Source organism: Brachionichthys hirsutus, unplaced genomic scaffold (assembly GCF_040956055.1).
Source record: "Brachionichthys hirsutus isolate HB-005 unplaced genomic scaffold, CSIRO-AGI_Bhir_v1 contig_1420, whole genome shotgun sequence".
In the NCBI taxonomy this organism is placed as follows: Eukaryota; Metazoa; Chordata; class Actinopteri; order Lophiiformes; family Brachionichthyidae; genus Brachionichthys; species Brachionichthys hirsutus.
Window position 1 is genome coordinate 30,245 of NW_027180413.1, and position 24,699 is coordinate 54,943.

General features: G+C 40.6%; 1 protein-coding gene across 1 annotated transcript; it reads left to right on the top strand.

Annotated features, from left to right (window-relative positions):
• Positions 1-1,758: 1,758 nt before the first annotated feature.
• On the top strand, positions 1,759-8,005 carry LOC137914767 (HMG box-containing protein 1-like). Its single transcript, XM_068758261.1, has 10 exons — positions 1,759-1,877; positions 1,986-2,166; positions 2,284-2,404; positions 2,503-2,617; positions 3,416-3,534; positions 3,850-4,006; positions 4,293-4,437; positions 4,683-4,970; positions 5,681-5,822; positions 5,916-8,005. Exons 1-10 carry the CDS (start codon positions 1,805-1,807, stop codon positions 5,931-5,933), a joined length of 1,359 nt encoding a protein of 452 aa, XP_068614362.1. The 5' UTR covers positions 1,759-1,804; the 3' UTR covers positions 5,934-8,005.
• The last annotated feature ends 16,694 nt before the right edge of the window (positions 8,006-24,699 follow it).

Sequence of the window (24,699 nt, forward strand, 5' to 3'; positions counted from 1 at the left end):
TAATAATTGAGATATCCTATATTGTCTGTGTTTTACTGCAACTCAACGATTTAAAGCTGGTTCAATATGTAAAAATTCAGACCCCCTACCCTCCTTTTATTCATACAGGACTTTTTTTTTTAGGGCAAACCCATAATACTGGTTCAAAGTACCATATGATTTACTTTTTATGTCAATAAAGAATCTTTTGTCTTGTTTCGAGCATCACACATTTCTTTGTTAAAACAAAAACACTGCATACTTTCTTCTGTCTTCATTCATTCCTTCATTCATTCGTTCCGTCATCCCTTACTTCCTGCATTCATCCACGAATAGTCCTAATTTGTTGATTCAGGAGGATTTGCAGGAAAAAGATCAAAGAAAGATATTTTGTTAATAATCCAGAAATCAATGCTCGTACTTCTTTCTGTAGTTGCAAGATTGTAGCTATAAAAAGTAGCCATGTATTGTTCATGTTATTGCCAATCAGCTGTTACTAGGTGGGAACAGACATGCACTTTAAACCAATGAAACGTTGATCAACAAACTAGATCCCGCCCTCTCCATTTTTCTTAACAATATAGACCAATAGCATTGCAGTGTTTTTTGTTTTTGACGTTTATTTCCACCAATAGAATACCTTCTCTTCAAAGAAACATTCCCTCCCCTCGACAGGGTGCCAGAGAGTTTCTCGATGGCGACAGGATTGGTGAGTGGGACGTAAACTACTTTTTTTTTCTAATAAAAAAAAGGATTATACTAATCTTTAACCGCACAATTGTGTGATACGTGTGTTCGTCATTCTAACACTATAATCTATTGGGGTTGTCACTCCTTTATTTGTAGTCCAGTGACAGGTTATGTTCGACAACGCTGTTGTTTTTCCTTTCTTTCGTTGCGACGGTGTTTTGGCGATCAAACAAAAAACGATTGCAATTTTATGCATCAAAGGAGATCTCACGTGTGGCACAATGTGATTCTGGCAGTATTGACAATGTTGTCAAAATGCTTTGATGGATTTTTGTGCCATTCATTTTGATCGGGGCAGAGAGGTTGCGTCATGCCTCAACTTGTTGACATTCTTTTGTTTACAGCTGTTCGACCCGACAGCCTTTTGGGTCGGAACCGACGACGCTGCAGTGGCTTTTGAGAAATGGGGAAATGGTAGACATGTCCAACCGAACGTGTTTTTCTTTTCTTTTTCTTTTCTTTTTTTTTTAGAAATGCAAATACTTTTGCAACGAAGCAATTACGCTGTTGGTATATCCGCGTTTACGATGCAGATGCAAATCAGCTCGAAGCAAGCTTTGACTAAACAGGCTGAAGACAAATGACCGCTAATTCTTTCTTGTAAAAAAAGAATTGTTAAAATATTCTTTTAGCTTAGAACATTTGCCACGCAGTTGCGAATGAATGAGCTCTGGTGCGCATGCGCCGACTCGTTTTAAGTTTGTAAACAAGGCCTCCACGCAGCGGGTCACGTGACCAGTCTCAGAAGTGTCCTGTGTTGATTCGGAGACAAAGGATTTCCCAGAAGCTGCCTTCCTTTTGCATTGAATTGATGAACTAAATGACATGAAATGACAATGAAAACGTCTTACATGGGCTCAGTGTGTTGTGTTAATGATGAGAAAAAAATATTTTGAATAGAACTTAATAGATTTTATTTCCTGTTTATGTTTGAAACATAGAATTATGGCCATATTTTAGTTTAAATTTTGTTTTCTAATTTTGAGTCTTCTTTTGGCCCATACATAGCTAAATATGACAATGGAAACTAAGTAAACCGACCAGAGGGCTGTTGAAATAAAGACGAAGCAAGAGAATGGACGAGTCATTTGATCCACTCAAATGTAACGAGGACCTGCCTTCCTCACCTCGATGTCACATGGATTTTGGTAAAAATATCAAATTAATAATAATAAAAAAAACACACATTATGTATTAAAATAAAAATAATAAAATCTACATTTTGATTATGCATATTACCATTCACCCCTACCCAGATGACATGCCGGAGCTGCAGGAGGTGGAGGAGGACCAGAGATCTCCAGGTTTGTTTCAAGTTGGAGCAGGAGTGTCTCACCAGGAGCTCAAGTGCTCCCCCAGCACCAACTGGCTGGCTGAACTGGCCAACATCGCCACCAGTCCACAGAGCCCACTGCTGAAGAATGCGCCACATAAGAGGTTTGTGCCAAAACTAAATAGCATGGAAGTTGTGACTGGCAGGCTTATGTTTTGATATCTGTATAACTGTAATTTAGAATTATGATTCTGATTCATCTTCTTTTTTTTTTTTTTTAGATCATCCCCAGTTCATATCTTTGGCAATAGTAATAGTTTACATTCCTATGCCCGTCCGCCTTTGGCCAGTAGCGCACCCAACCTGTCTAGAGGCCACCTCAGGGAGCGCAGGCGTGTCAGGGTAACATTTCACTTCCAGCCTGTGTCTATGAAAATCATCCATGCATGTTGACCCACTGTTCATTTCCGAGCAAATACAACCTTTGTTGTTTTTAACAGGCAAGCAGTGAATCAGAATCTGCCGTTTTCACAATGTCCTCGTCGTTTTCTGATGATGAAGATATGGCCTGGTCTCACTCCTGGCCCTCCACAGCCTGGCATTGCTTCCTGAAAGGTACATCCTGCGTACGCCCACCTATGCATGTGCAGAATTATGACATTTTCATTAGGGATGTCCCGATCCGATCTCGTGATCGGAAATCGGGCCCGATCACGAGCTTGCGGACTCGATCGGAATCGGACGTTACCTCCCGATCAGGACTCTGATATATATGGATAGTTATTTTCATTACTTTTTATCAGATCTAGAATTATGCGGGGGCACAGAGTGAGCCCTCTACTCCAGACAGAAACGGCAGCGCGTGCGGCATGACGTCACTTACTGTGACACTATTGGTTGAATGCCGTCAACCGGGACAAAACGGGGAAGCAGCTTGAAGCTAGTCGCACGAGTATGTGTAGAAGTATTTTGAACTGGATGACAAAAACTTGGTGATTGCGGTTCATTTTATTTTAAATGTCTGTATTTAATATTTTCTGTTGCACTAGTCCAAGTCCAAAGTGAAAAAAATACTTTATTTATTGCTCGAATGTTCAAGCTACGCCACAGAAGTGCTCTGTTTAAAAGATAAATGTTGAAATAAGATGAATAGAATTAAAAATAAGCGACATCCTGGATCCGTTTCTTCACTCTTTTCATTTTTTCATTTCAAACTTTTAGAAACATGGAAAAACAGAAATAGAGCTCTAATGTGTTTGGTCAAAACAGTACTGATCGGCTGCTTGGTTCTAAAGTTGAGCTAATGACAAGCAGACATTCCATTTAGGCTGCTTTGGACAAAAGCTGTAGAATGCAGACACTTCTTTTCATTTTCCCGGAGTCTATGTGTAACATTTTTGTGCGGGCATTTAGGAACTCGACTGCGCTTCCATCGAGGACCTAATGTGGAGTGGCAGGAAGCTGATGAACTTGCGGATTCTGACGAAGACTCGGATGATGACAGCAGGATACCCTCCTCCCCCTGTATAAAGGTATTTATAGAACACGAACGCATAACCTGCTGTACTCTGAACATCTTTCCATTCGTGTAACTGTAGGTTTAGTGTTGCTGATTAGATAACGGCATAAACCCTGCATAGTGTGACATCAGTAGTTATTACAGAGGCCTGCATTGGCCGCTAGGTGGCGACCAACCCAATAGTGGAGGTGCAGGCAGTGAGTGACAGAAGGATTTACAGTGGTGGTTTAACCATAGAGAAAATATGATATCAAGTTTTCTTTACACCAGAATTCAACAGACTCGTCTCACGAAGCTCTAAGATTTTGGTCTTTTGTTTCATTTGCAGAGATACGGTGCAGACGGGCTGAAGTTGCTGAGCCACGAAGAGACGGTATCTTTTAGCCAGGCAGTTCTTAAGCTCCTCTTTGTCCCTGGCTCCCCTGATGACGGCATGTTAACAGCTGAATGCCGATTGGATCATCCTTTTTTTGTTAAAAATAAAGGTAAAAGTCAAATAATTACGGTACCAGATTATTTCTGTTCACAATAGGTAGGGAATAAAACCCAACTGAATCTGCCTCTTCAAAAGAAAATGTTGAATTGAATTGAGAATCGCAAGAAAAGAACACAAAGAAAAAAACAGACTGTAGAGCAATTGAAAATGAGTCTTTGTGAGCAGAAGTATGCACAGATCACATGTTGTTCACCTAATGCCTATTATTATTATTTCTGTTTGAATTAACATTATGAACAAAGTTATCTGTAATGTTTTCACATGATGTTTTTCAGGGTGGTCTTCCTTCTATCCGAGCCTGACCGTGGTGCACCATGGGATCCCTTGCTATGAGATGCAGTTAGGCGACGTTTGCCTGCCACCAAGCCACCCAGATGCCATCAACTGCGACGACTCTGTTGTCTTTGACACTTTCAGGAGGTGTGTGTTTATTAATAAGGCCGTGCTTTATTATAAATGTCGTCAATAACTGTAGTTGTACATTTAAGATTAAAAAAAAAAAAAAACCCAAGAGGAAATAAACATACATTTCAGTGCAGCAGAATTTAAAAGTGGACAAAAAGCATGCGCACAACTGAAAAAAAAAAATCAATTGCAGATAAAATTGTGTCCAAAGAAAAACAGAATATTAACTTGAGTCTCTCTTTTCCTTGTATCGCCTGCAGTTACGATTTCACCCCGCTAGATTCCTCAGCAGTATATGTTCTCAGTAACATGGCTCGCCAACGCAGGACCTCCCTGTTTCGCGGCGGCGGCGTCAGTCCAGACTGTGATAAGCTCGAGCGGTCATGCTCCCCACAAACCTTGACCGGCAAATCAAGCCGGAGCCACACCTCAGGGACAGCCAGCGGTGCCATGCCTACAAAATGTAAACGGCCAATGAATGCCTTCATGCTCTTCGCCAAGAAGTACAGAGTGGAGTACACACAGATGTATCCTGGGAAGGACAACAGGTATGCAAAATGTACCGACTGGCTGCTTCCATGACAACAGTTTTTGCATTAAAAATAACCTTGTTGGGTGCCTGACAACACAAACACCTCAAACAATCGAGCATTTTGTAGAAAAATCAGTTTCCGTCACGGTCTAAACTGCCAAAGCTCAATTCATCCAAAAACTGTGATCACATGACTCTACTTCGATTTGCTGATCGGTGTCTTTTGTTGTAAAAAAAAAATAGCCAGAGAGCTTGATGCATTAAAGTTAAATGATCCCCAGCCATAGAAAACATCTTGTGAATACTTGTGAAAACATCTTAAGACATTTTTGAAACACGCTTTACATGTGAACAAACTAAAAATGGCCGTTAAAACATCCCAAGCCAATCGTCCCCTAGCCATTGTGTTTTTCTACTGCGTTTGAGATGCGCTGTGCTTTTCTTTTCTTGGACCATTACACACAATTCATTCTGGGATATAATTCTTAATTTAATGCCACAGCTGCCGGTTCCACGCTCCTTAAGCGTAACCCGCCTCGAGAGGCCGGCGCCAAACATGATGGATAAATAGGATTTTAAAATCATTCAAAAGAGGAGCTTTTGTCTTTTATAAAATGTAAACTATGTTAATTTTTTGTTGGAAAGGTTAAGAGGAAAATAATTACATTTATCTGAAAAACGGAGCCCTTCATCTTCCTTTTCTATAACCGCTATCCCCCCCCCCAGAGCCATCAGTGTCATCCTGGGTGACAAGTGGAAGAAGATGAAGAGTGAGGAGAGGAGGATGTACACCATGGAGGCCAAGGCTCTAGCCGAGGAGCAGAAAAGACTCAATCCTGACTGCTGGAAACGTAAAAGAGCCAACTCAGTAAGGACCAAAGCCGCCAAGCTACGCGCTCTACCCTTGTTTTATCGGAACCATTCCTCCCACATACGAATAATCACTGGTGTCTTTCAACAGGGTTCCCAGCAGACCTAGATAATCCCCCAGAATCCTCAGCTGCTGGTGTTTTGGATAGGCGCTTGGCAGCATCTGATGGACCGCTTGATGCCTCTTCGCTCTCTGTATTCTTGAAACTCGACTGTGATGCTGAATTCTCTTGCTTTTTGTAACCTAGAAACATTATTAGAGAGGAGGAAAAAACAAAAGAACTATAAACAAAACATTTAATGCAATCACTAACAGTTCATATATTTTCTTATACCTTTAATGTGCAGTTACGTCTCATTTCCCTGAAATAAGAATGAACCACCTCGTTTATTTTAGGTTATATTTTACTGACGATTTTAAAGAGAGAGAGAGAGAGAGAGCCTGTGGTGCTTTGCTTCCATGCAGAAGAAGCAGTAATAAACACATAGTGTCTATTTATTCATGTTAAAAATGGGAATTTTAGACAACCTTTTCCACTGTCCATATAGATATCTTTGTAAGCTTTCAGTATATTGTACAGATTGGTAACCCTTTCACACATTTTGTAATGCAGTACACAGTCTATGTCCTGCAGCTGAGCTACGACCTGATTGTCGTACTGACTTGCCAAATATTCAGCTATTCGCCCGACCACCTGGCCATACGACGAGAAGGGTTTCAGCATGTGGTGGTGGGTTTAAACTCAGTCACAGAGCACTTCAGATCTTCACTGTAAGTGCTTGTTTCTTTTGCACTTTATATAAATATGTAATCATATACAAACAATTGTATAATTGTATAAAACAGCTTATGTCTCTACAGTTAGCTGTTTGACATGACCGTGGTCCTGTAGCCATGCTTTTCAGGTTGACACTGTTTTGCAAGTGCTTTGTTCATATTGTACAGGATTCACAAGCCCTAACATGCACAAAGTATCATATTTGTATCATATTATAAATACTTCTTAAACGTGCATCTTATCTAAGCGTGTTCATCGCCTGTAATCACAAGCATGTTGGGATGCTTTGGGTTGTGTTTGAATACACAATACGGGATGTCTTGTCTTTTTGCTTTCAATTATAACCAGCTTCCTCCTGTGAACAAGCGCATGTCATTAAACGTTATCCTCATTTAGTCCAGGAGTGAATGATCCCACTTCAGTACAGTCGCTCATCTCGAGCTTTTTCTATGCATGATGATGTTGGAGCAGCAGACCTGCAGAGAACCCCCAACCCCCCCGCCCCCCCAAAAGAACTGCATTGTTACCTGGAAACATATTATATTGAGAGCTCTTGTAGGTTTTAATTGAATCTTATACTAAATTGAAACCCTTGGCCTTTCCTTTTGAAGATGGGGGGGGGAAAAAGATCTGAGAGGAAATTAAAATGAAAGAAAACATTATCATAAGCCCTTTTAGAGGAGGCAACGTTTCGCCTGGATAAATTGGATTTTCAGTGATGTAGATGTTAGTCGTTTCATTTACTTTCCAGTGCCTGAAGATTAAATGACACAAAATATATTATAAAATAATTGGCAATAATATTATTTAAAATGCAATTATAATAATAAAGCATAATATCGTGAGTTGTAAGGTGATTTTCCTTGTTCCAGCCAGAGGGCGTTGTCACACCATTTCTGTTCGTATAGAAGACGATCCTTCCCTCTGATGTGAAAGTCTTAATCCTGTCTTGGTATATAACATGTTCCACATTCAACACAGAAACGGCATCGATAATCCAGTCTGTGGATTAGGAAGCTATATGAACATGCTGCAGTTGCATAAGAAATGTTTAACAAATGATTCAAATTTTTGCTTTGCGTAACTTAGAAATATTCCTCCAATATTTTATGGACATTTTGTGAGTTATTATTTTCATCATTTCATGTCTATGACTCTCTTGAGGGCCCTGCTCGGTAGAAAAGACGAGATTCACATAGAATTGCATGCTTCATGAAAGAACAACGATCGACACCCGGCAAGCCTTTTTTCTAGTTTCGGAATCTAATTATAGCATATCAGTTACAGGCCACTCCAAATCCAAACGCTCTGAGGTGAATACTTTATGGACTATTTATGAGGAAATAGAAAAGTCTCCGATACGCTTCTGGCTCCCCGATGTTCTAAGTTTAAATGGGAGAACCGAAAACGAATTATCGTGGTTGAAAATTAAAAGCATAAAAAAAATAAAAAATCTTCTCAGTTTTGTAAATTAAAACAATGTGTCACTGTCGCGAGGCAGGTTCTACAATGTTACGCAATCGACTTAATCTAAGGTCACTCGGCAGTCATCTGCAGCGAGATGCGTAATTTGGCACAAGTATAGCGCGCATTTAAATACATTTGTTCTTCTAAGAGGAATAAAAAAAGGAGGACCGCTAACCTGAAGAATTAAAATGAAAAACAGAAAATGATTTATCTTAAAATTAGAAGTTGCATCACCGGGACTTTTATAATTAGCACAATCATGTCTTTGTTGGCGTTTTGTCTGCCTACGTTTGTTCGTCCTGGGTTCTTTCTGCTGGTTAGTTACCCTACTGTTGAGCGCGTACACGCCGAACTGACAGGATGTTGGGAGAAATCTGTCTGATGTGGGAGCTGCAGCGCATCACACGGATGGAGATCAAGACAAGATCCTGATGCAGCGAGGAAAACTCTTTGATTTCCTGTTTGGAACACAACATTTATTTTTCTTCTATTCACAATCCTACAAATCATCACCTACTCTTTTCCAGGCCTGCGGGACATTCTCCAACACCCACGACACTGTAATGATATTTGTTGAAATTCGAGCTAAAGGTTATATGTATGTTGTTACCTTATTGTGCGGTTGAAAGATGAGATTCATTAGACAGTTTCCCATCAGTGCGTTTAATTGCCGGCCACAGGCTCTGAGATCCATCATTTGAGAGGCTGATGCTTAAAGCTAAATGAGAGTCTGGCCACTCTTTGCATTAAAAGGTTCTGTTCATGTGTTGTATAGTCAAGATTGAAGATTCCTTTATTGCCCATTTTCCCATATGTTTGGGCATACAGGCAAAATCGAAAAACCTCTCTCTCTCTCTCTCTTTCTCGGGGGGGCAGCTGAGGTAGAGTCCTTCGGTAATGGGTGGGTTATAGTCGCTGTGCGTGTGGGAGGAGGTGGGCATGGTGTCAGGTATTATTTGGTGTGGGACAGAGTTCAGCATTCTCACAGCCTGGTGGACAAAGATATTCAATAGTCTGGTGGACCTGTCCCAGAGACTCTGGAACCTTCCCCCCCCCCCGATGGAAAGAGGCTGAAGTGGTTTTTAAAGGGGTGAGAAGAGTCGTTGGTAACACTGGCTCTGCGGGTGAGGTGGGTGACTGTGGAAGATGTCCGTCAGGGAGGGCAGAGGGTCACCAATATTTTTTCTGGAGTGTATTTTGGCAGGAATCCAGTGCAGCTTCCAAACCACACAGTGATGCATGCAGCTGGGCAGAGACCCGATGACCTCTCCTGAAGCCGACAACAATCTCTTTAACCTTTCCCACATTTGGGATGGGATTACTGTCCTTGCACCGCTGCACCAGAATACACCTCAGTTCTGTAATGGGCTTCATCACTGTTGGTGATTAGGCCCACTATGGTTGTGTCGTCCGCAAACTTGCTAATATGGTTGGTGCTGAAGGTTGGGGCACAGTCGTGGGTCAGAAAAGTGAAGAGCACACACACACACACACACACACACCCTTGTGGGGCTCCTGTGCTCAGCGTGATGGTCTTTGAGATTTTTGGTTAGTTTTGGTAACAGTTGCTGGGGAATGACTGTGTGAGATTATGATTGCATTTTTGAGAATGTACTAAAAGATAAAGACAAAATATAAGCATATATGAATCCTTTGAATCCTTTAAATAAAAACATTAAAAACCTGGTGGACACATTATGTAATGATGTTCTTAAAGCCATATTTTAGCCTTACTTTTATTAAAATAGACTTGCTCTGCATTAGATAATACATATAATATATAATACTGCATAATACACAGTTAAAATTAAGTGGGAAAAAAAGCACAAGAAAAAATGACTGAAACCCTGATCAAGTTGTCATATTTCAGAGCACATACACAAGAGTGATTGTCTAGAAAGGCCTCATATTTCTCGCTGCTTTTGCCGCTCTTAGTTCCATAACCTGTCACACTACTGATTTTCTTTTTTCATTCTGCCTGCCTATTGCTCTCTCCCTTGTATCTTGGAGACCTAATTGGATGGTGTGTGAACCCTGTGAAAGGGGAGAATCATCCCATTTTCTTGGTTCAGGCAATGGAATGCTGAATTGAATAAACACTTGATGATGGAGTTCGCGCTTTGGTCTGACAGGCGAACAACAGGACAACCAAGAAGACAGAAATCACAGTAGAGTGAAAAAAAGTTCCAGAGAGGCGAGGACACAAGCCGCTGCATGCTAATCCACACTAATGCTCCCACTGTAGCTGCTGGACTGGATTCCAAGGCCCTTCGTATTGACATTCTCAAGGCCAGTTACGCCTGGAACAAGTCATTTTCTAGGTTAATGTTCTTCCACAGCTGCGAGGCATAACTTTTTACTGATCATTAATTGCAACGACATTAAAATCCTGAAATGCCAATGATATGACATTATATTCATATTCCTAGTTTATATAACAAAAATATTAAAATTTTAAACATATAGTGGCACTAATAAAAAAAAGGGCTTTACCAACGTATCCAGAAGGAAAAGTAAATATGTAAAGTTAACTGAAAAGCCCTGCAATAAACCGGCGACTTATGCGGGGTGTACCCGCCCTCACAAATGCAGATACTCATGGGGAGTCTGGTTTTGATTGGTGATTTCGGTCCCTTCATTGTTCCTTGTTTTCTGCTTCAACAACAGTATTAGTATCCTAGCTCTCTACCAGTCCCTCAGAACTGAAGAAGCCTCTTGGATGAGAGATGAAACATCTTCGATCTAACTTTTTTTTGCTCATTGTGATTTACGATGACCTGGATCACTGTGAACCTACATAGACTACTGAGCCTTATTTACTGAATGAAACCCTTCATCCGCTGATAGTACAGATGAGAACATTAAAGGGTTACAAAAGTCAGGAGATCCTAACTTTAAACCTCTGGGAAACATGCAAATCTGTAAAAAAAGAAAAAAAACATTATATGTACCGGTATATATATACCGTATATCCACAAGGCAATTGAATAAAAGAGAGGATGGTAGAAGGAATAAAAAATGCTATATTTTCTGTAATACCACGAGATGGAATGAGCTTTTATTTGTGCTTGTACATTAATTGATTGGTATTTTTCTGAGAAAGTTTACTTTGGGTTCACACAGAGGCTCAAACCAGGATGACTGAAAATGGTAAACATAATCAGCCTCAGCTACTCATTCCCTGTGTTTACTATATTGAAAAGTACAACTCAAGCTTTGATAATGTAATTACCGTCTCCCAGGGATCAATAACCCTGGAGCACACTGCTAATGAGACATCAAGACATGACGGAGAGCGAAGCAGACACCTAACCCTGATCATATCATGCCCCATTCAGTCTACTGAATGAATGGAAGCTTAATATATATACATTTTAACTAGAGGGATTTGTAAAATGCTGCTCATCTCAGGAATTACTCACCGATTGTTTTTGTGTTGTAGGTGAATTTAGATTAAATCAGAACAAAGAATGCAAAAACTCAACAATTGCATTTTAGTAAACCGACAAGTTTGTAGACAAATGCTGCAAATGATGGAAAAATAACTGTTTTCAAATATGTGGAATTTGGAATGTAAATCTTTTAAAGACCTATTATGGGATGTTTGAATTAATTTATAAAGGCATTTAATTACACCCTTGACTCGACGCTGGTGTCTGAATTAAAGCCATCGATTTCTGCTTTCTATGCAGTTGACCAACATGTCGATAGTTAGAAGCTATTGTGTTTTGTTGCTTAGCTTAGCATTTGACAACGTTACGGGTAGATAATAATTATTCATCCATCCATTTTCTTGTAGATGAGATGAATGCAATCATATTTAATGAACATCAAATAGAGGAGCAGAGGCTGATGAGAGTGAAATACGTTTACGGGCGTTTGATCATAAACAAAACTATTGGACAAACTGAAGAGCCAATTCATCCGGATGCGCCCACACAACCAACCACCGGTAACAGAAGAAGACGAAGATGGTCCAAGGATGAATTCATTAATATGGCAGGAGATGTCTCAGTATTTTCAGGAACATGGTGGGTTGGAAACAGTTTTTTTAAAATCTGGTGCCAATGTTCTTATAATATGCCAAGTATTCAACAACAAAAGATTTAAAAAGATCTCTTTTCATTTCCCACTACTCCAGGCTTTAATACCTCATTCTCTTATCAAATCTTAACCTGCAATGTTCCCATGTTAGCCAATAATTTACCAGATATGCTCTTTCTCTGCTGCCACTCAGCCCTGATAATGAATCCTCCCATCAGGACTTCTTTTCTAACATCGACCTCCGCTCCTCATCGCCCATCTGTGTCCCGGCAGCAGCAAGGTCCCTTCAAACTGGAAGGACTTAATCTTTGGCGATCTACTTCAAGTTGGAGTCGAAGAGCCAAAGACTAAACTTCTGTTTATAATTCATTTTATATTACTTCATCTGTCTCGTTCTATTGTTCGTCTTTCTAATCTCTCCTGACTGAAATGTCAGAACAACTGTAATGGCACAGTTCCTGAAATCTAGTGGGTCTTGATCTTGGGAATTAGCGGCTGAAAATCAAAACGCAGTGCACTCAGAAACCACAGGCCTATGCCGAGATCAATAGTCCACTTTTTCATGATCTGCAAATCCGGAAAAGGAACCGCCTTATGTCTGGATATACTTTCATAGTTATTAGAACAATGTCATAAAAGTGGAAGCACTTGTGGTACCTGCATTTTTGAAAGTGAGAAAGCAATAGGGGACATTTTCACTATGACATATAAAATAGGATTAGATGCAATGACATGCAGTACATCAAATTTGTTTATGGGTAATCCGGCTGACAAACAGCCAAGACAACAACCAAATAAACAAACTAAATTGAAACCCAAACCGCTGTGGTTGGTTTATCATCCTGTTGGCCACAGAGATCAAATAAAGGGTTGAGATATTTCAGTCTGAAGCAGAGTTCACTGCCTCTCTCCAAATACGTCTTTCAATCTTCCGGCTCACCATTATGATCTAGATTCGCCAATATCAGTCACCCGTAGTTCACAGCGGCATGCAAACAATCTCAACACTCCAACCTAAAATGTAAAATCAGTAACCTGGCAGTCACTTTTTGCTACCCGCCATACGTATGCCAGCATGGGTGAGTCTGTACCAAGGACAAGGGCAAGAAGAGAGCATTCACGGCTTTGGATCTGGGAGTCTTATCATTTATTGAATCTTTGGAGACATCAATGAAAACCTAATAGGCTGCTGCTCTAAGCCTGCCTGTGGAATAAGCAAATCCTTGATATCTCTTCTGCACATCATGCCTGTATATTACATCCAACGTTGGCCCTCCACAACAATGGATGTAATCTGTTCTCAATTCTGTGGTTCCTTTTTTTTCCCCATTTGCAATTTCAGATTACACCAGAGAAGGACCTGTTGGAGAGGAGCTGTGACTTCACTCTCTAATTGTCTGAGAGGATGGCTCACAAGTGTGTTTTTTATTCTATTTTTTCTTTAAATTGGTGTTTACAACAGAAAGGCAGACATACAGATGCTAAGTAATTCAGTGCTGCTAGGCTTTTATGTGAGACATGCGACCAAGCAGCTAACGCTGAGATCAGGATTAAGTGTGAGGCCACGGACTGGAGACTCCAGACAGAAAGAGAATTCTGCATCACAAATTGTTCAGTTTCATTATCCCATCTCGAAGTGGACAAAAGAACAAGTATCGATTAAAGTTCAATATCAGTCAATAATCAGATTATCCCTGATAGCTTAATACATTTATTCCATGCAAGTTGAGCAGACCCTTTCCTTCATATGCTATTATCAACATTTGCTCTGTTAGTCACAATTAGATTGCTTAGATGATTATACTTTAATGATGTCACGGTTTTGCTTTGAAGTTGGTATTTCCTGTTTTATTTTGTAGACTCGGGCTTAGGTCACTTCCTGTCTTATTTTCCTGTCATCTGTTTTTTTAGTGTTCGTTTCTGTGTTCCATATTTTTTAGTTCCCTTCTGTGTTTGTTATGTTTGCTCTGCTCTCTCTTTTAGTTTATTATCACATTCTCCTCATGTAATCCACTTTTCTGCTATTCCTCTTCATTTCCCCTCCACTGGGATTATCTGATTGCCCCCACCTTTCTCTGATTGTCTCCTCCACCCTCTGATCCCCATTTCCTCTCATTACCTGTCTGCATTTAGTCTGTGCTTCTTTTCTTATTTGTCAGATGGCTGTGCTGTTCAAGCATTTGTTAGCTGATGCACGTTTTTTTAGATTTTAGTTCCCGGATTTGGGTCATTTTATTGAACTGCACAAAAAAAATGGTGCTGTACTTTAATTACACCATCGGCTCACGTTCTATGAAGCTGCCCTCGGTATGGCTCTTATACTGCTCCTCGTCTAAGCAGAAATTGGGTTTGATTGCTCTGGGTCCCTGTCTCTGTAAGGAGAGCTGGGGATACAGAGGAATTTTCATAGATAACGGACAATGGAGCCTTGTACGTATCCAAATGGATAAAAGCATGATGCAATCAGAGTAGCATGTTCATCATTAGCATGGCGGTTCTACAGCCTTCTCATCTCCAGTACAATAATAGATGTAGAGCTTCCACAGGCCTCAGATATCATCATTCAAATGTCATGTCTCCCTCTTAAACTAGCGCTCACCTTTTGATGATATCGCACGTCTTCCTTCAAATTGTATTTTCTACCACGGTTATTAAATATTTGACCCACTTCATTTTAATGCATTTGCCATGGAATGGTGGCAGTAGATCATTTTAATGTGGCTAATTGTTACCCACAATGAGCAGACACATCACAATGGCAGCTGGATACTATTACTGAAATAATCACCCTTTATGTAAGAGCTAATTGCTTTTAATGTGCAAACGTGTTAGTTTCTGAGTCTATATTCTGTAGCATTGTTGTGCTTCATTGCAGCAAGGTCAACCTTGAGGATGAGAGGTGAATTAAAACTTGCTATACAATTTCCAAAACAAAACAAAACATAACATGGAGACAAAAAACACTTTAATTGCAGCCACGTCAAGCGAATAACATTTATTACATTGACATTCTCTAGTCTAGACGGATGGCAGGTGAGGAACTGCACTGCACTTGGTCTTCTTTAAGGTGAACTGGGCGAAGACCTGATCCCATTCTTACTCTACACTATGGAAACACAAAAGGACAAATACATTTGATAAAACACAATAGGAAGGGGGAAAATGACTTGAAGACTTGAAGACAAAAAAGTGAGAATTATTAAGAAAACTAAAGGTGAGAAGAAACACAGACAGCTGTCATGGCAACGTTCTAAAAATGGCAAAGCAACAGTTAATTACCACCTCCACCCACAGGTATGCTGCATGCATGCACAATGGTGGAGGTGACAGGACATCTGCTAGAAGATCTCAGCTAGTTATCACCTGCAGATATTTCTGGAGCACAGACTACCAGCAGGAGACCGGTCCCCCCCTTTTTTGAACAGATACACTACACGAGGAAAATGTGAAGCTTGAGGGAAATACCTAAACGTCTGCTGCTCTGACCCTCTGAGATAAGACTTGACATGTGGTCTCTGCAGGATTCACTAGGGACCTTTCATAGGATGTTGCTAGCACAATCTCAACCCCCTTGGCGGTTAGGTTTTTTGTGATTTATGCACTTGGTATTGATGATTTATGGTTCCCCTCAAGAAACAACATTACATAGTAAATAGGACATTTGATTTAATTGAATAAGAGCACTGTTTACAGGTTTCACATATTTTATGATGCTTTTTAAATCCAGGTGAGCTGCATTGCACATATATAAAGGCAGCAAGCTACTATTCTATTTATTTGTGATATTTCCCAGCACCACGTCCTCTGATGTAAATCAGTCACTAATTAGACAAATTTCACATTCATCAAACATGCTCTGGTAGGAATGAAGGGAATAGACGGGACTCCTTAAAATGACCTAAAGCTAAAAAAATGCAGAACAAAGCGACTGCCAGCTGCACCGAGAAAAAGAAAGGAGGATCGGGTTGTTACTCTGCAGAACGAGCCGCAGGCTGTAAGAGGAAGATTTCCACATCACTGCTAAAAATCACTACCAGACACCAACCAAAGTGATCAGCCTGAATGGTTGTGAAATTATAGGTACAGGCTGCACTGCCTTTTGTTGAAAGGCAGCAAATCTTGACAGTACTTCTGCCATCTGGTATCCATTATGTAATACCTCACACACCTTCATTGTTCCTGATTCCTTTGTGTAGCCATTTTCAGATACATCACAATGTTCTCAATAGTCCTGGAAAAAAAGATTTCAGACAAATGTGGGGTTTAACGGATGAATCGTTTACACAGGATGACACATAACAGTTTTAAGAAGGAAGAAGGCCAGTGCAGGACACACATTAACCTTATAAGCAATAGAAAATGAATCCATCACTATGGACTTATATCTACTTAATCTTTTTGCTGCCAGGTTTGAGTATGACCAGCGACTGCAGGCTTCATTGCATGAACAGGGATTTCCGCACATGCTGGGAGGAGCCCCACTTTCTTTTAATCTGATGAAAAGTCCAGTGAACTCAATTTCACCATTGAAAGCTGCAAATGAATAATGCAATCCGCTGCTTTTTACCCTTCTCTGCTGCATTTGTCATATTATGGTAATAAGGGAGCGTGTTGTGTCACAATCTGTTGGAAGGTTCTTCCCACACCAAACAAGAACAGCTCCATGCATGAGAAAAAGAGAAAGACAAGCAAAACAAGAAGTCCAACCTGCGTTGAAACAGATAAATCTGAATTATTAAAGAATAAGTCAAAGTTTGAAGAAGTTTGCCACCACATGTTTAATGCATATTTGCAGAAGCTGATTATTAGAAGATATCATTATTTTGTAAGTACGTGCTTTGCAAAAAGCTTTGTGGTTAAAAAAGCTTTGATGATAATATAATATAATATAATATAATATAATATTGATGCACAATACAAGTCCTATGTTCCCACTTAACAACTGGGCCAGTCATACTATCTCATTTCTGACTATGTTTGTCCAGTTAGTTCACAGGTTTGGAGAAGAAGCAGGCTGTAAGATGAAACAGTGGCATAGCCTACACTTTGAGAAAGAATATCTCCAAAGCTAAAACACTGAGTTTTGGCTGCAAACAGCAGTTATACTCAGGGGATGGGAAAGACGGGAACATTTGGAGAGATTGGTGTCAGACGAGGAGGCTGTATCGGCGCCCTGGCTTTTGATCTGATTCTTACCGCAATAAGGTCAGCTGTTATTTCTGGGGAGGCTATGTTTAGTATGGAGAAAATAAGTTTCAGGTCGTCAATAGTTGATTTTTCTGGGATGATCAAATGACTTCTGTTTCCCAAAAGCAAACACAATACTCTGAACTTTTCTCTCCATCCTAAAGACTCATGTTCGAACTCCTGATGTAAATTGCACCACAAGAATATAATCATGATAGATGGAGCGACATGCCAGGACTTTCATACGTACAACAGCTGGCGATCTAAACATCACCCATAAGTGGCACTTCAACAACTCTCCAGATTAGTCATTGCTGTGTATGGGCAAACTCAAAGGCACACAGCTCACTGCAAAGGAAGTTGGCCCAGATGTCTGTACTTCAGAAGCAATCTGTTTTGACAACCGTAGTCAATAGTTTCATATTTAAATGCAGGAGGCAAAGGGAGTGGCAGATTTCCAGGTCTAAATCCCTCTATAATAAAAACTAAAAACCAAAAAAATGCCAATCCTTGTTTTGAGAATTTTAAGTCTAGATGAAAGTTCTTTTTCCTCCCACACTGTAATAACATCCCATCCAAGAAAGGCCTTGTCAGGAATTTCCTGATCACCAAGATCCACCAAGACCAGCAGCAAAAATATTAATTATCATTATTCTTTAGATCTTCTTTAGATCACACCCTGGATGAGACGCCAGCTCAACGGCGTCTCATAAGGGTTCTCCAAACTCAATACAAAAATAAATGTAATGTTTTCCTATTGTGATGTCGGCATGTAATCACGTTGTGGAATCCCATCTAATACGGATATTCCCTACAGACTATGTCCGGAGAAGGATGCTGAGGATGGAACTACCAGGGAACAGGGCTAGAGGTCGACCCAGGAGGAGCTACATGGACGTAGTGAGGGAGGACATGAGAGTGGCTGGTATTAGGGAGGACGATGCAAAGGACAGGGTGAAGTGGAGAACGTTGATTTACTGTGGCGACCCCTCACAGGAGAAGCCGAAATATGAAGAAGAAGATTGACTAATTTCAAGATCTCAACACTGATTCTGACTCACAATTTTCCATTAAATAAGCTTACGCTACTCAGTCCTTACTGGAGATGTAGTTTATTTAGCACTAAATGAATCGTTTTTTGTGACACGCCCACCCACAATCAGGACAGTTTGTTTACAGAGAACTCGGGTGGTCTCACACTGTTTCCTATGTCGTGTCATTAATTCCTTTTGCCTCCCTGCGTACACGTGGCCCAGCGACTGGAGGCTAGGCCTTCTGCTGTGACCCACTTTGCTTGTTCCTTCCTTTCAGAGCTACAAGCAGTGGAAGTTGAAATGGAGGTGTGGGCTTGTAACGGCTCAAGGCGGCATAACGCTGAGCATAGAATTAATGAAGCCAACTGCCTCAGACCTGGAGTACAGACGGCACGGAGGCGCTGAATAGACCTGGACCATGCATCCTGGTGAAATGCGGTCTCACTGGGAAACTTGGAGACTTTAATGAATTTGTATTAATATAAATTACAATTTTATAGCCATCACGTCAAAGAAATACAGATATCATTAAGCACCCCCCATAGCACTGATTAGGTGACCCGAGTTCAGACTGTATTCACAAAGATGCAGATCTGGCTGGGGATGATCAGATAACCAGGAAGCATGGTGTCACACCCCGAGATGAGAACACTATGGTAACAGAGGAAGCAGTTCTTTACTGAGCTCTCTGAGCAGACAACACAAAGTGTATTTATATCCACACTCTAGATTAAGATCCATTTGTGCATTTTCATGTGTGCGGATGGATGGAACACTATCAATACTTCATTTACTCTTTACCTTCTTTGACTGTGAATCATTTGCATTATGAAAAAACAACTATAGTTACACACTTTCTGATAGTAGAAGAAGAAGCACTTCTGAAAGTACATTGTTTTTGATACTTAGTCCACGTACTGTCTGTAGACATAACATTATGAATCATGTACTCATTTTGAAAGTGTGTGTGCCTCCCAAAAAAACTAAAAAATAAAGCTACCCACCTCCTTAACTACAACTCTAGTATAAACTGATAACCACTGTGGTATATGTGCATTTTAAATAACTCCCACTGCAGCCTTTCTGCAGATTTAATGAATATAAATATTACTCATTCAGGACAAAATGCTCCATGGAGAATTTTGTCGATCAATGCAACAGCTGGATAAAATGAAAGCACAGAGGAGTGCAGAGACTTCCAATAGCGCATCTGAAGGTGATCGCTCCAAATAATCCCTGACAGGCTACCAGGAGAGGAATCAGATACGTATACGTTGTCTAAGCAGTGATATGCCATCCACCGAAGAACAGGTGGAGGAGCTGACTTCTACATGCAGATAAGCCAATTAAAGCATCTAATATCAGTGCATTAAATCCCTGCATCAAACACAAACCCCACCCCCACCATCATGAGTCTCATAGGAAGGACCTTTAGTAAGTCCCACTCCCACAGAAACCTCATTCCCTAATGGCTGATCCATGTGACATTTCTTCTCTTGATTACATGGTTGACACCGTCGGTGCTTCACCCAAAGGTGACCTTACATTCAATCCAAAGATAGTCTCAGGCTCACTTCCATTGTGCGTGGAAGGAATGCTCAAAGGAAGTCTATACTTTTAGAATTGCTATGATTTCATGTGTTTTGTTTCGAGCTACAATAAAAGTAAAATGTATGAACACATGTCAAGCTGAATAAAATCTTTCGACTTTCTATTTCTCGTTAAACGCATTGAGGGAAAGAAAAAGTAATTCATTAATGTTGAATTAATCAAAGAGCCCCGTGGCTAAAGGGCCCGCAAAAAAGATATTTTAAGCACAGTCTTTCGCGAGTCTGTGGTGCATAACTTCACCGTGTTGTTTATACACCAGCTGTCATCCATTTCCACAGACACTAAAGAAGAGGGCAGCAAAAATGCTTGTTCTGTGTGAAAGAAGCCGGTAGGAGACTTCTCACACACTGCAACTCAACTGAAAGCTTTGATGTTTGATCAAAAACCTTTACAAACATTTCTAACCGTGCAAATTGTCCTCATTGCACAATTAATATGAATTGACAGTCCCCCTTTTAATGAAGGGCCATTGTGTTCAGGCTTAGTGAATTCAGCTTCAGTTTTGTGAAAATGTGTTTAAATGCAGGTTCATATTGTCTCTCTACTGTTTTAGTGATGTCCAATCAAACACTTTAAAACCTTTTCCTCTACATTTTCAGTTATTAACTGACAACAGATTCACCTGCAAAGCATTGCATTTGTTTTACGGTCTCTTACTATTTTTTTTTAGAATTATATCCTGAATTTGCAAACTAATATTGGCCGCAGTTCTGTCAGGAAAGGACGGTATATATTTACAGAATGTTAGCTCTATTTAATCTACAGAATGCACCTTGTATTTAATGAATAATTAAAGATTGTAGAGCGACATTATGACACTGATAAAAACATACATTCATATATTAATTATAATGATACAGCAGCTTGCAGTTCAGATTTCACTGTAAATGTCCAATCATTTCACTCCACTCTATGAGGAGGATTCACTTTCAGTCTTATACATGTGGCAACATTTCTAGATAGTTTCTCTTCTTTCATGCCATGAGCGTGACTGAATACAACGATGTGACAAAATGTATGCAGAATTATGGTTAGCGTGAACAGCATGCAGCGGCCAGCAGTGTTTGAAACCAGGGAGCTGCAGGTTTTTCCTCATGCCTGCATAAGTAAAGATTTGGTTTGATCTGGATTTTTTTTTTTTGCAATCTTAACTCTCAGGTCCGTGCCGCAGGCGATTGTAAAATAACACTGAATTGGGACACCTTTGACTGTGCTATAAATACAAAGCTGGCACTGCTCTGAGATGCACAGAGCAAAATGTAACTTTGCTCTTAGTAGCTGTGTGAATATTTTAAATTATAATGCAGCTCATTACCAGTGCTGCATACACAGCCACACATCAGGCTGGTATCCTCTGTGTGCTGGGATGCCTTTCTCAGTAACCCTGCTGTCGCTACTCCAAATAACACCCAAGCGGTTTTGGCAGCGCTGCATAACACAACATTAAATACACGGCGAGAGCAAAATGAGAGCTTAAATACTCGGCGAAGGCTCGAAATTAAGTCCTTGCACAAGAAAGCCACACTTTTGAAGTGGATTCCCCATTACGCAGTGGGCAGTTCTGAAAAACTTCTGCTTGGTGAGCATTTATAATGAAATATCTGTGAGGATATCTGTTATGTGAAAGGCAATGAAGCATCTGTACAGGAGCACAGCAAACTCCTCCAGGAACACGTGCAGAATGCTAATGCTCCCCGCTCTTCTCTGAAACATGCAAGGGCAACGCTGCATTAATCATGGAATCATATCCCTCCGCCTTCACTCTCACCTCCCTCCAAATCCACACACTCAGCCTACCTGCTCGGTTTCCCTCTCTCGCAGTCTCACACATGCACACACACACCGTCATTAAAGGGATCTGTTATACACAGACTGTAACATTTCAATGACACTTTTATATTAGTGTAATTAGATTGTCCTGTATAAATACATGTCCCAGAAGCCCATAATTAAACACTGCTAAATTTACATGCTAGTTAACTCACAGGTCTCTTGAACAAGACATACACTCCAAACATGCACAAGTATCTACACCCACACACACACACGTACACGTGCACTCCACAATACAGTACACTACCATTTTGTTCCAACGCTCAGAGCAAAATGAGTGGGAAATGCATGCAGAGGCACGCGGTTGTGTGTTTGATTTCCATTTTGAAACCCACTTCAACAGAAAGACATTTATTAAAAGCACATAATGGCGGATGATCTGTTCAGAAAAGGCTTTAGGTTTCAGATATTCACAGCCTTCTTCAGAAAGGGATCCAAACTTCTGCATGGTTTGTGATTTTCTCCCAGTTCCAGCAGCCCAAATTAAGGATGCGGCTGCTGGAATGGTTTGAAGAAGAGAGGAAATGTGAGCAATGACACAAATAGAACTCATTTTATTCATATTTAATAGATGTTGCATTTGGAAACAAAATAACCATGTGCCTCAATTAAGACCGGAAAGAAAATGATAAAATGATAGCATCAGGACAGGAATGTAGTCAAATCTGATTACTTTGCTCCTTAGAATAATTTCTGGGCAGGGGTGGGTGCAAAATTTTTTTTTAATCCTTTGCTAATAATGTCTATGCAGTGACTGAGCCTATAGCGGAGTGATAAGCAGTCAGGCATGACCAGCACACGGTGCAGCATTTGAACGACTTGAAATAAGCATGTGATGAAGAAAATAACTCTGTGCTCTGTTTCACCTGAAAAGCCCCGCGCCTGCACAGTGTCTTGTGGGCAATTGCTTTCCCTGGAGCTAAACGGTGCTTCTATCAACTGCTGGAGATATTACATTAATAACAGAGCAGCGGAGCACTCTGCCTCGCCCCCATTTTGCTATTCTCACGCAGGTGTGACCGAAAGATGCTTTCCCATTAAATAATTATGAATCCATCAATGCTGCTCGCCGAGATGAAAAGCCATTGAATCATTTATCTTAATTGCCAGTTGTGCTGCCATATTGCATTCCAGTGTAACGTGGATACTACTTAATGGTCTTGCCATTAAAAACAGTGCTCCCTTTTGTATTGCTGTGTTTTAATTGGCAGTCTATTTCTGTCGAGTCAAATCAAACCGGAATGGGATCCGCTGAATCCCCACCCCAGTTCGTCATCTTTAGTTCACATGAAACAGAAGAAGAAGAGTCTTATTCTGCACGTCTATGCCAGGTAGCGATGGACTTGATTAGTTGGGGAGCCTTTCCTCTCAGACAGGTTTAAGGATCTGGAGCACTGCACTTCCGTGGCTTTGGACTTTGCAGCTGAGCTGTGCCTAAAAATGGTTTATATAAAATCTGTGTTCAAAGGCGGACCCCATATGATGCTATTCTGCCGCCCAAAAAGCTTCACTTGTAAATGAAACATAATTTCTGATCACATTTTGGAACAATAAGAAATGCATCGTAAGCATTTTAAGATGAAAGGTAACACTTAGCCTCTTACCTGGAAACAACAAGCTACACATACAGGATAGATAGTTGTCAAATGAGCTGCATGATCAATAGTCCTTGATTGCTCTGCCAACCGGTCCATGTAGGACTAATGCACCCCTCACTCAATACAGCGAGCTGATGACTTGAATACAGAGAGAGATGTGATATGATGCTGTTATTCTGGGTCCTTTATAGCAAAAGGAGTTCACTTAATGAAGACCCATTGCATATTAACGGTTTTGTCCATGAATAATAATTAATAATTAATTTTAATTGTAATTAATAAATAAAAATGTCAGAATCGTGGATCTTAGAAGAGGGATTATAGAAAGACTAATGAAGCTGGTAAGAGGTGTGGCAAAAATATCGGTTATAGAGGAGGGGTTAAAAAAAAACCCTGGTGATCCACAGAGCAAATCCAGGTCATGGAAGGTTTCTCCCTGGACCGTGAGGCTTTTAACGTAATTGAAAATAAGTGAAGCCTATTATTAGGCTTTGTAACTCTCATCGTCAAAGGGATGTCAAGATTGCACATTTGAGACAGCATTCATGCACTGATAATAGTGGTAAAGCGTTGGACCCTCAGATCTCTGATTTCCTCAGCAGGACCGGACGGTTGAATCACTGGACGCTTTTCAATTTTTGCTGCACAACACACAGGAAAATGTGAAATGTGGGAGAATGACATGATACTGATGCTATTTTTTAAGAATGCCCCTTTTTTATTTCATTTTTTTTAATTTTAATATATTGGCTTGTGAATTTTTTATTTCATTTATATATTTTTAATTTTAATCTAGATGGAAAGAAGGTAAGTAGAGGGCTTCAGGTACCTCGGGTCAGTGCAGGGTGATGGAGAATGTGGAAAGGAAGTGAAGAATCGTGTGCAGGCAGGCTGGAACGGGTGGAGGAAAGTATCAGGTGTACTCTGTGATAGAGTGTCAGCGAGGATGAAGGGAAAGGTCTACAAGACAGTGGAGAGGACAGCCATGATGGACGGCTTAGAGACAGTGGCTCTGAGGAAAAGACAGGAGGCGGAGCTAGAAGTGAAGGAGATGAAAATGCTGAGGTTCTCCTTGGGAGTTAGTAATGAGACAATAAGAGGGAGAGTGAAGGAGACAAGGTCAGAGAGACCAGACTTCCATGGTTTGGACATGTCCAGAGGAGAGACAGGGACTATATCGGTAGAAGGATGCTGAGGATGGAGCTGCCAGGGAACAGAGCTAGAGGTCGACCCAGGAGAAGATACATGGATGTAGTGAGGGAGGACATGAGAGTGGCTGGTGTGGGGGAGGACGATGCAAAGGACAGGGTGAAGTGGATTTG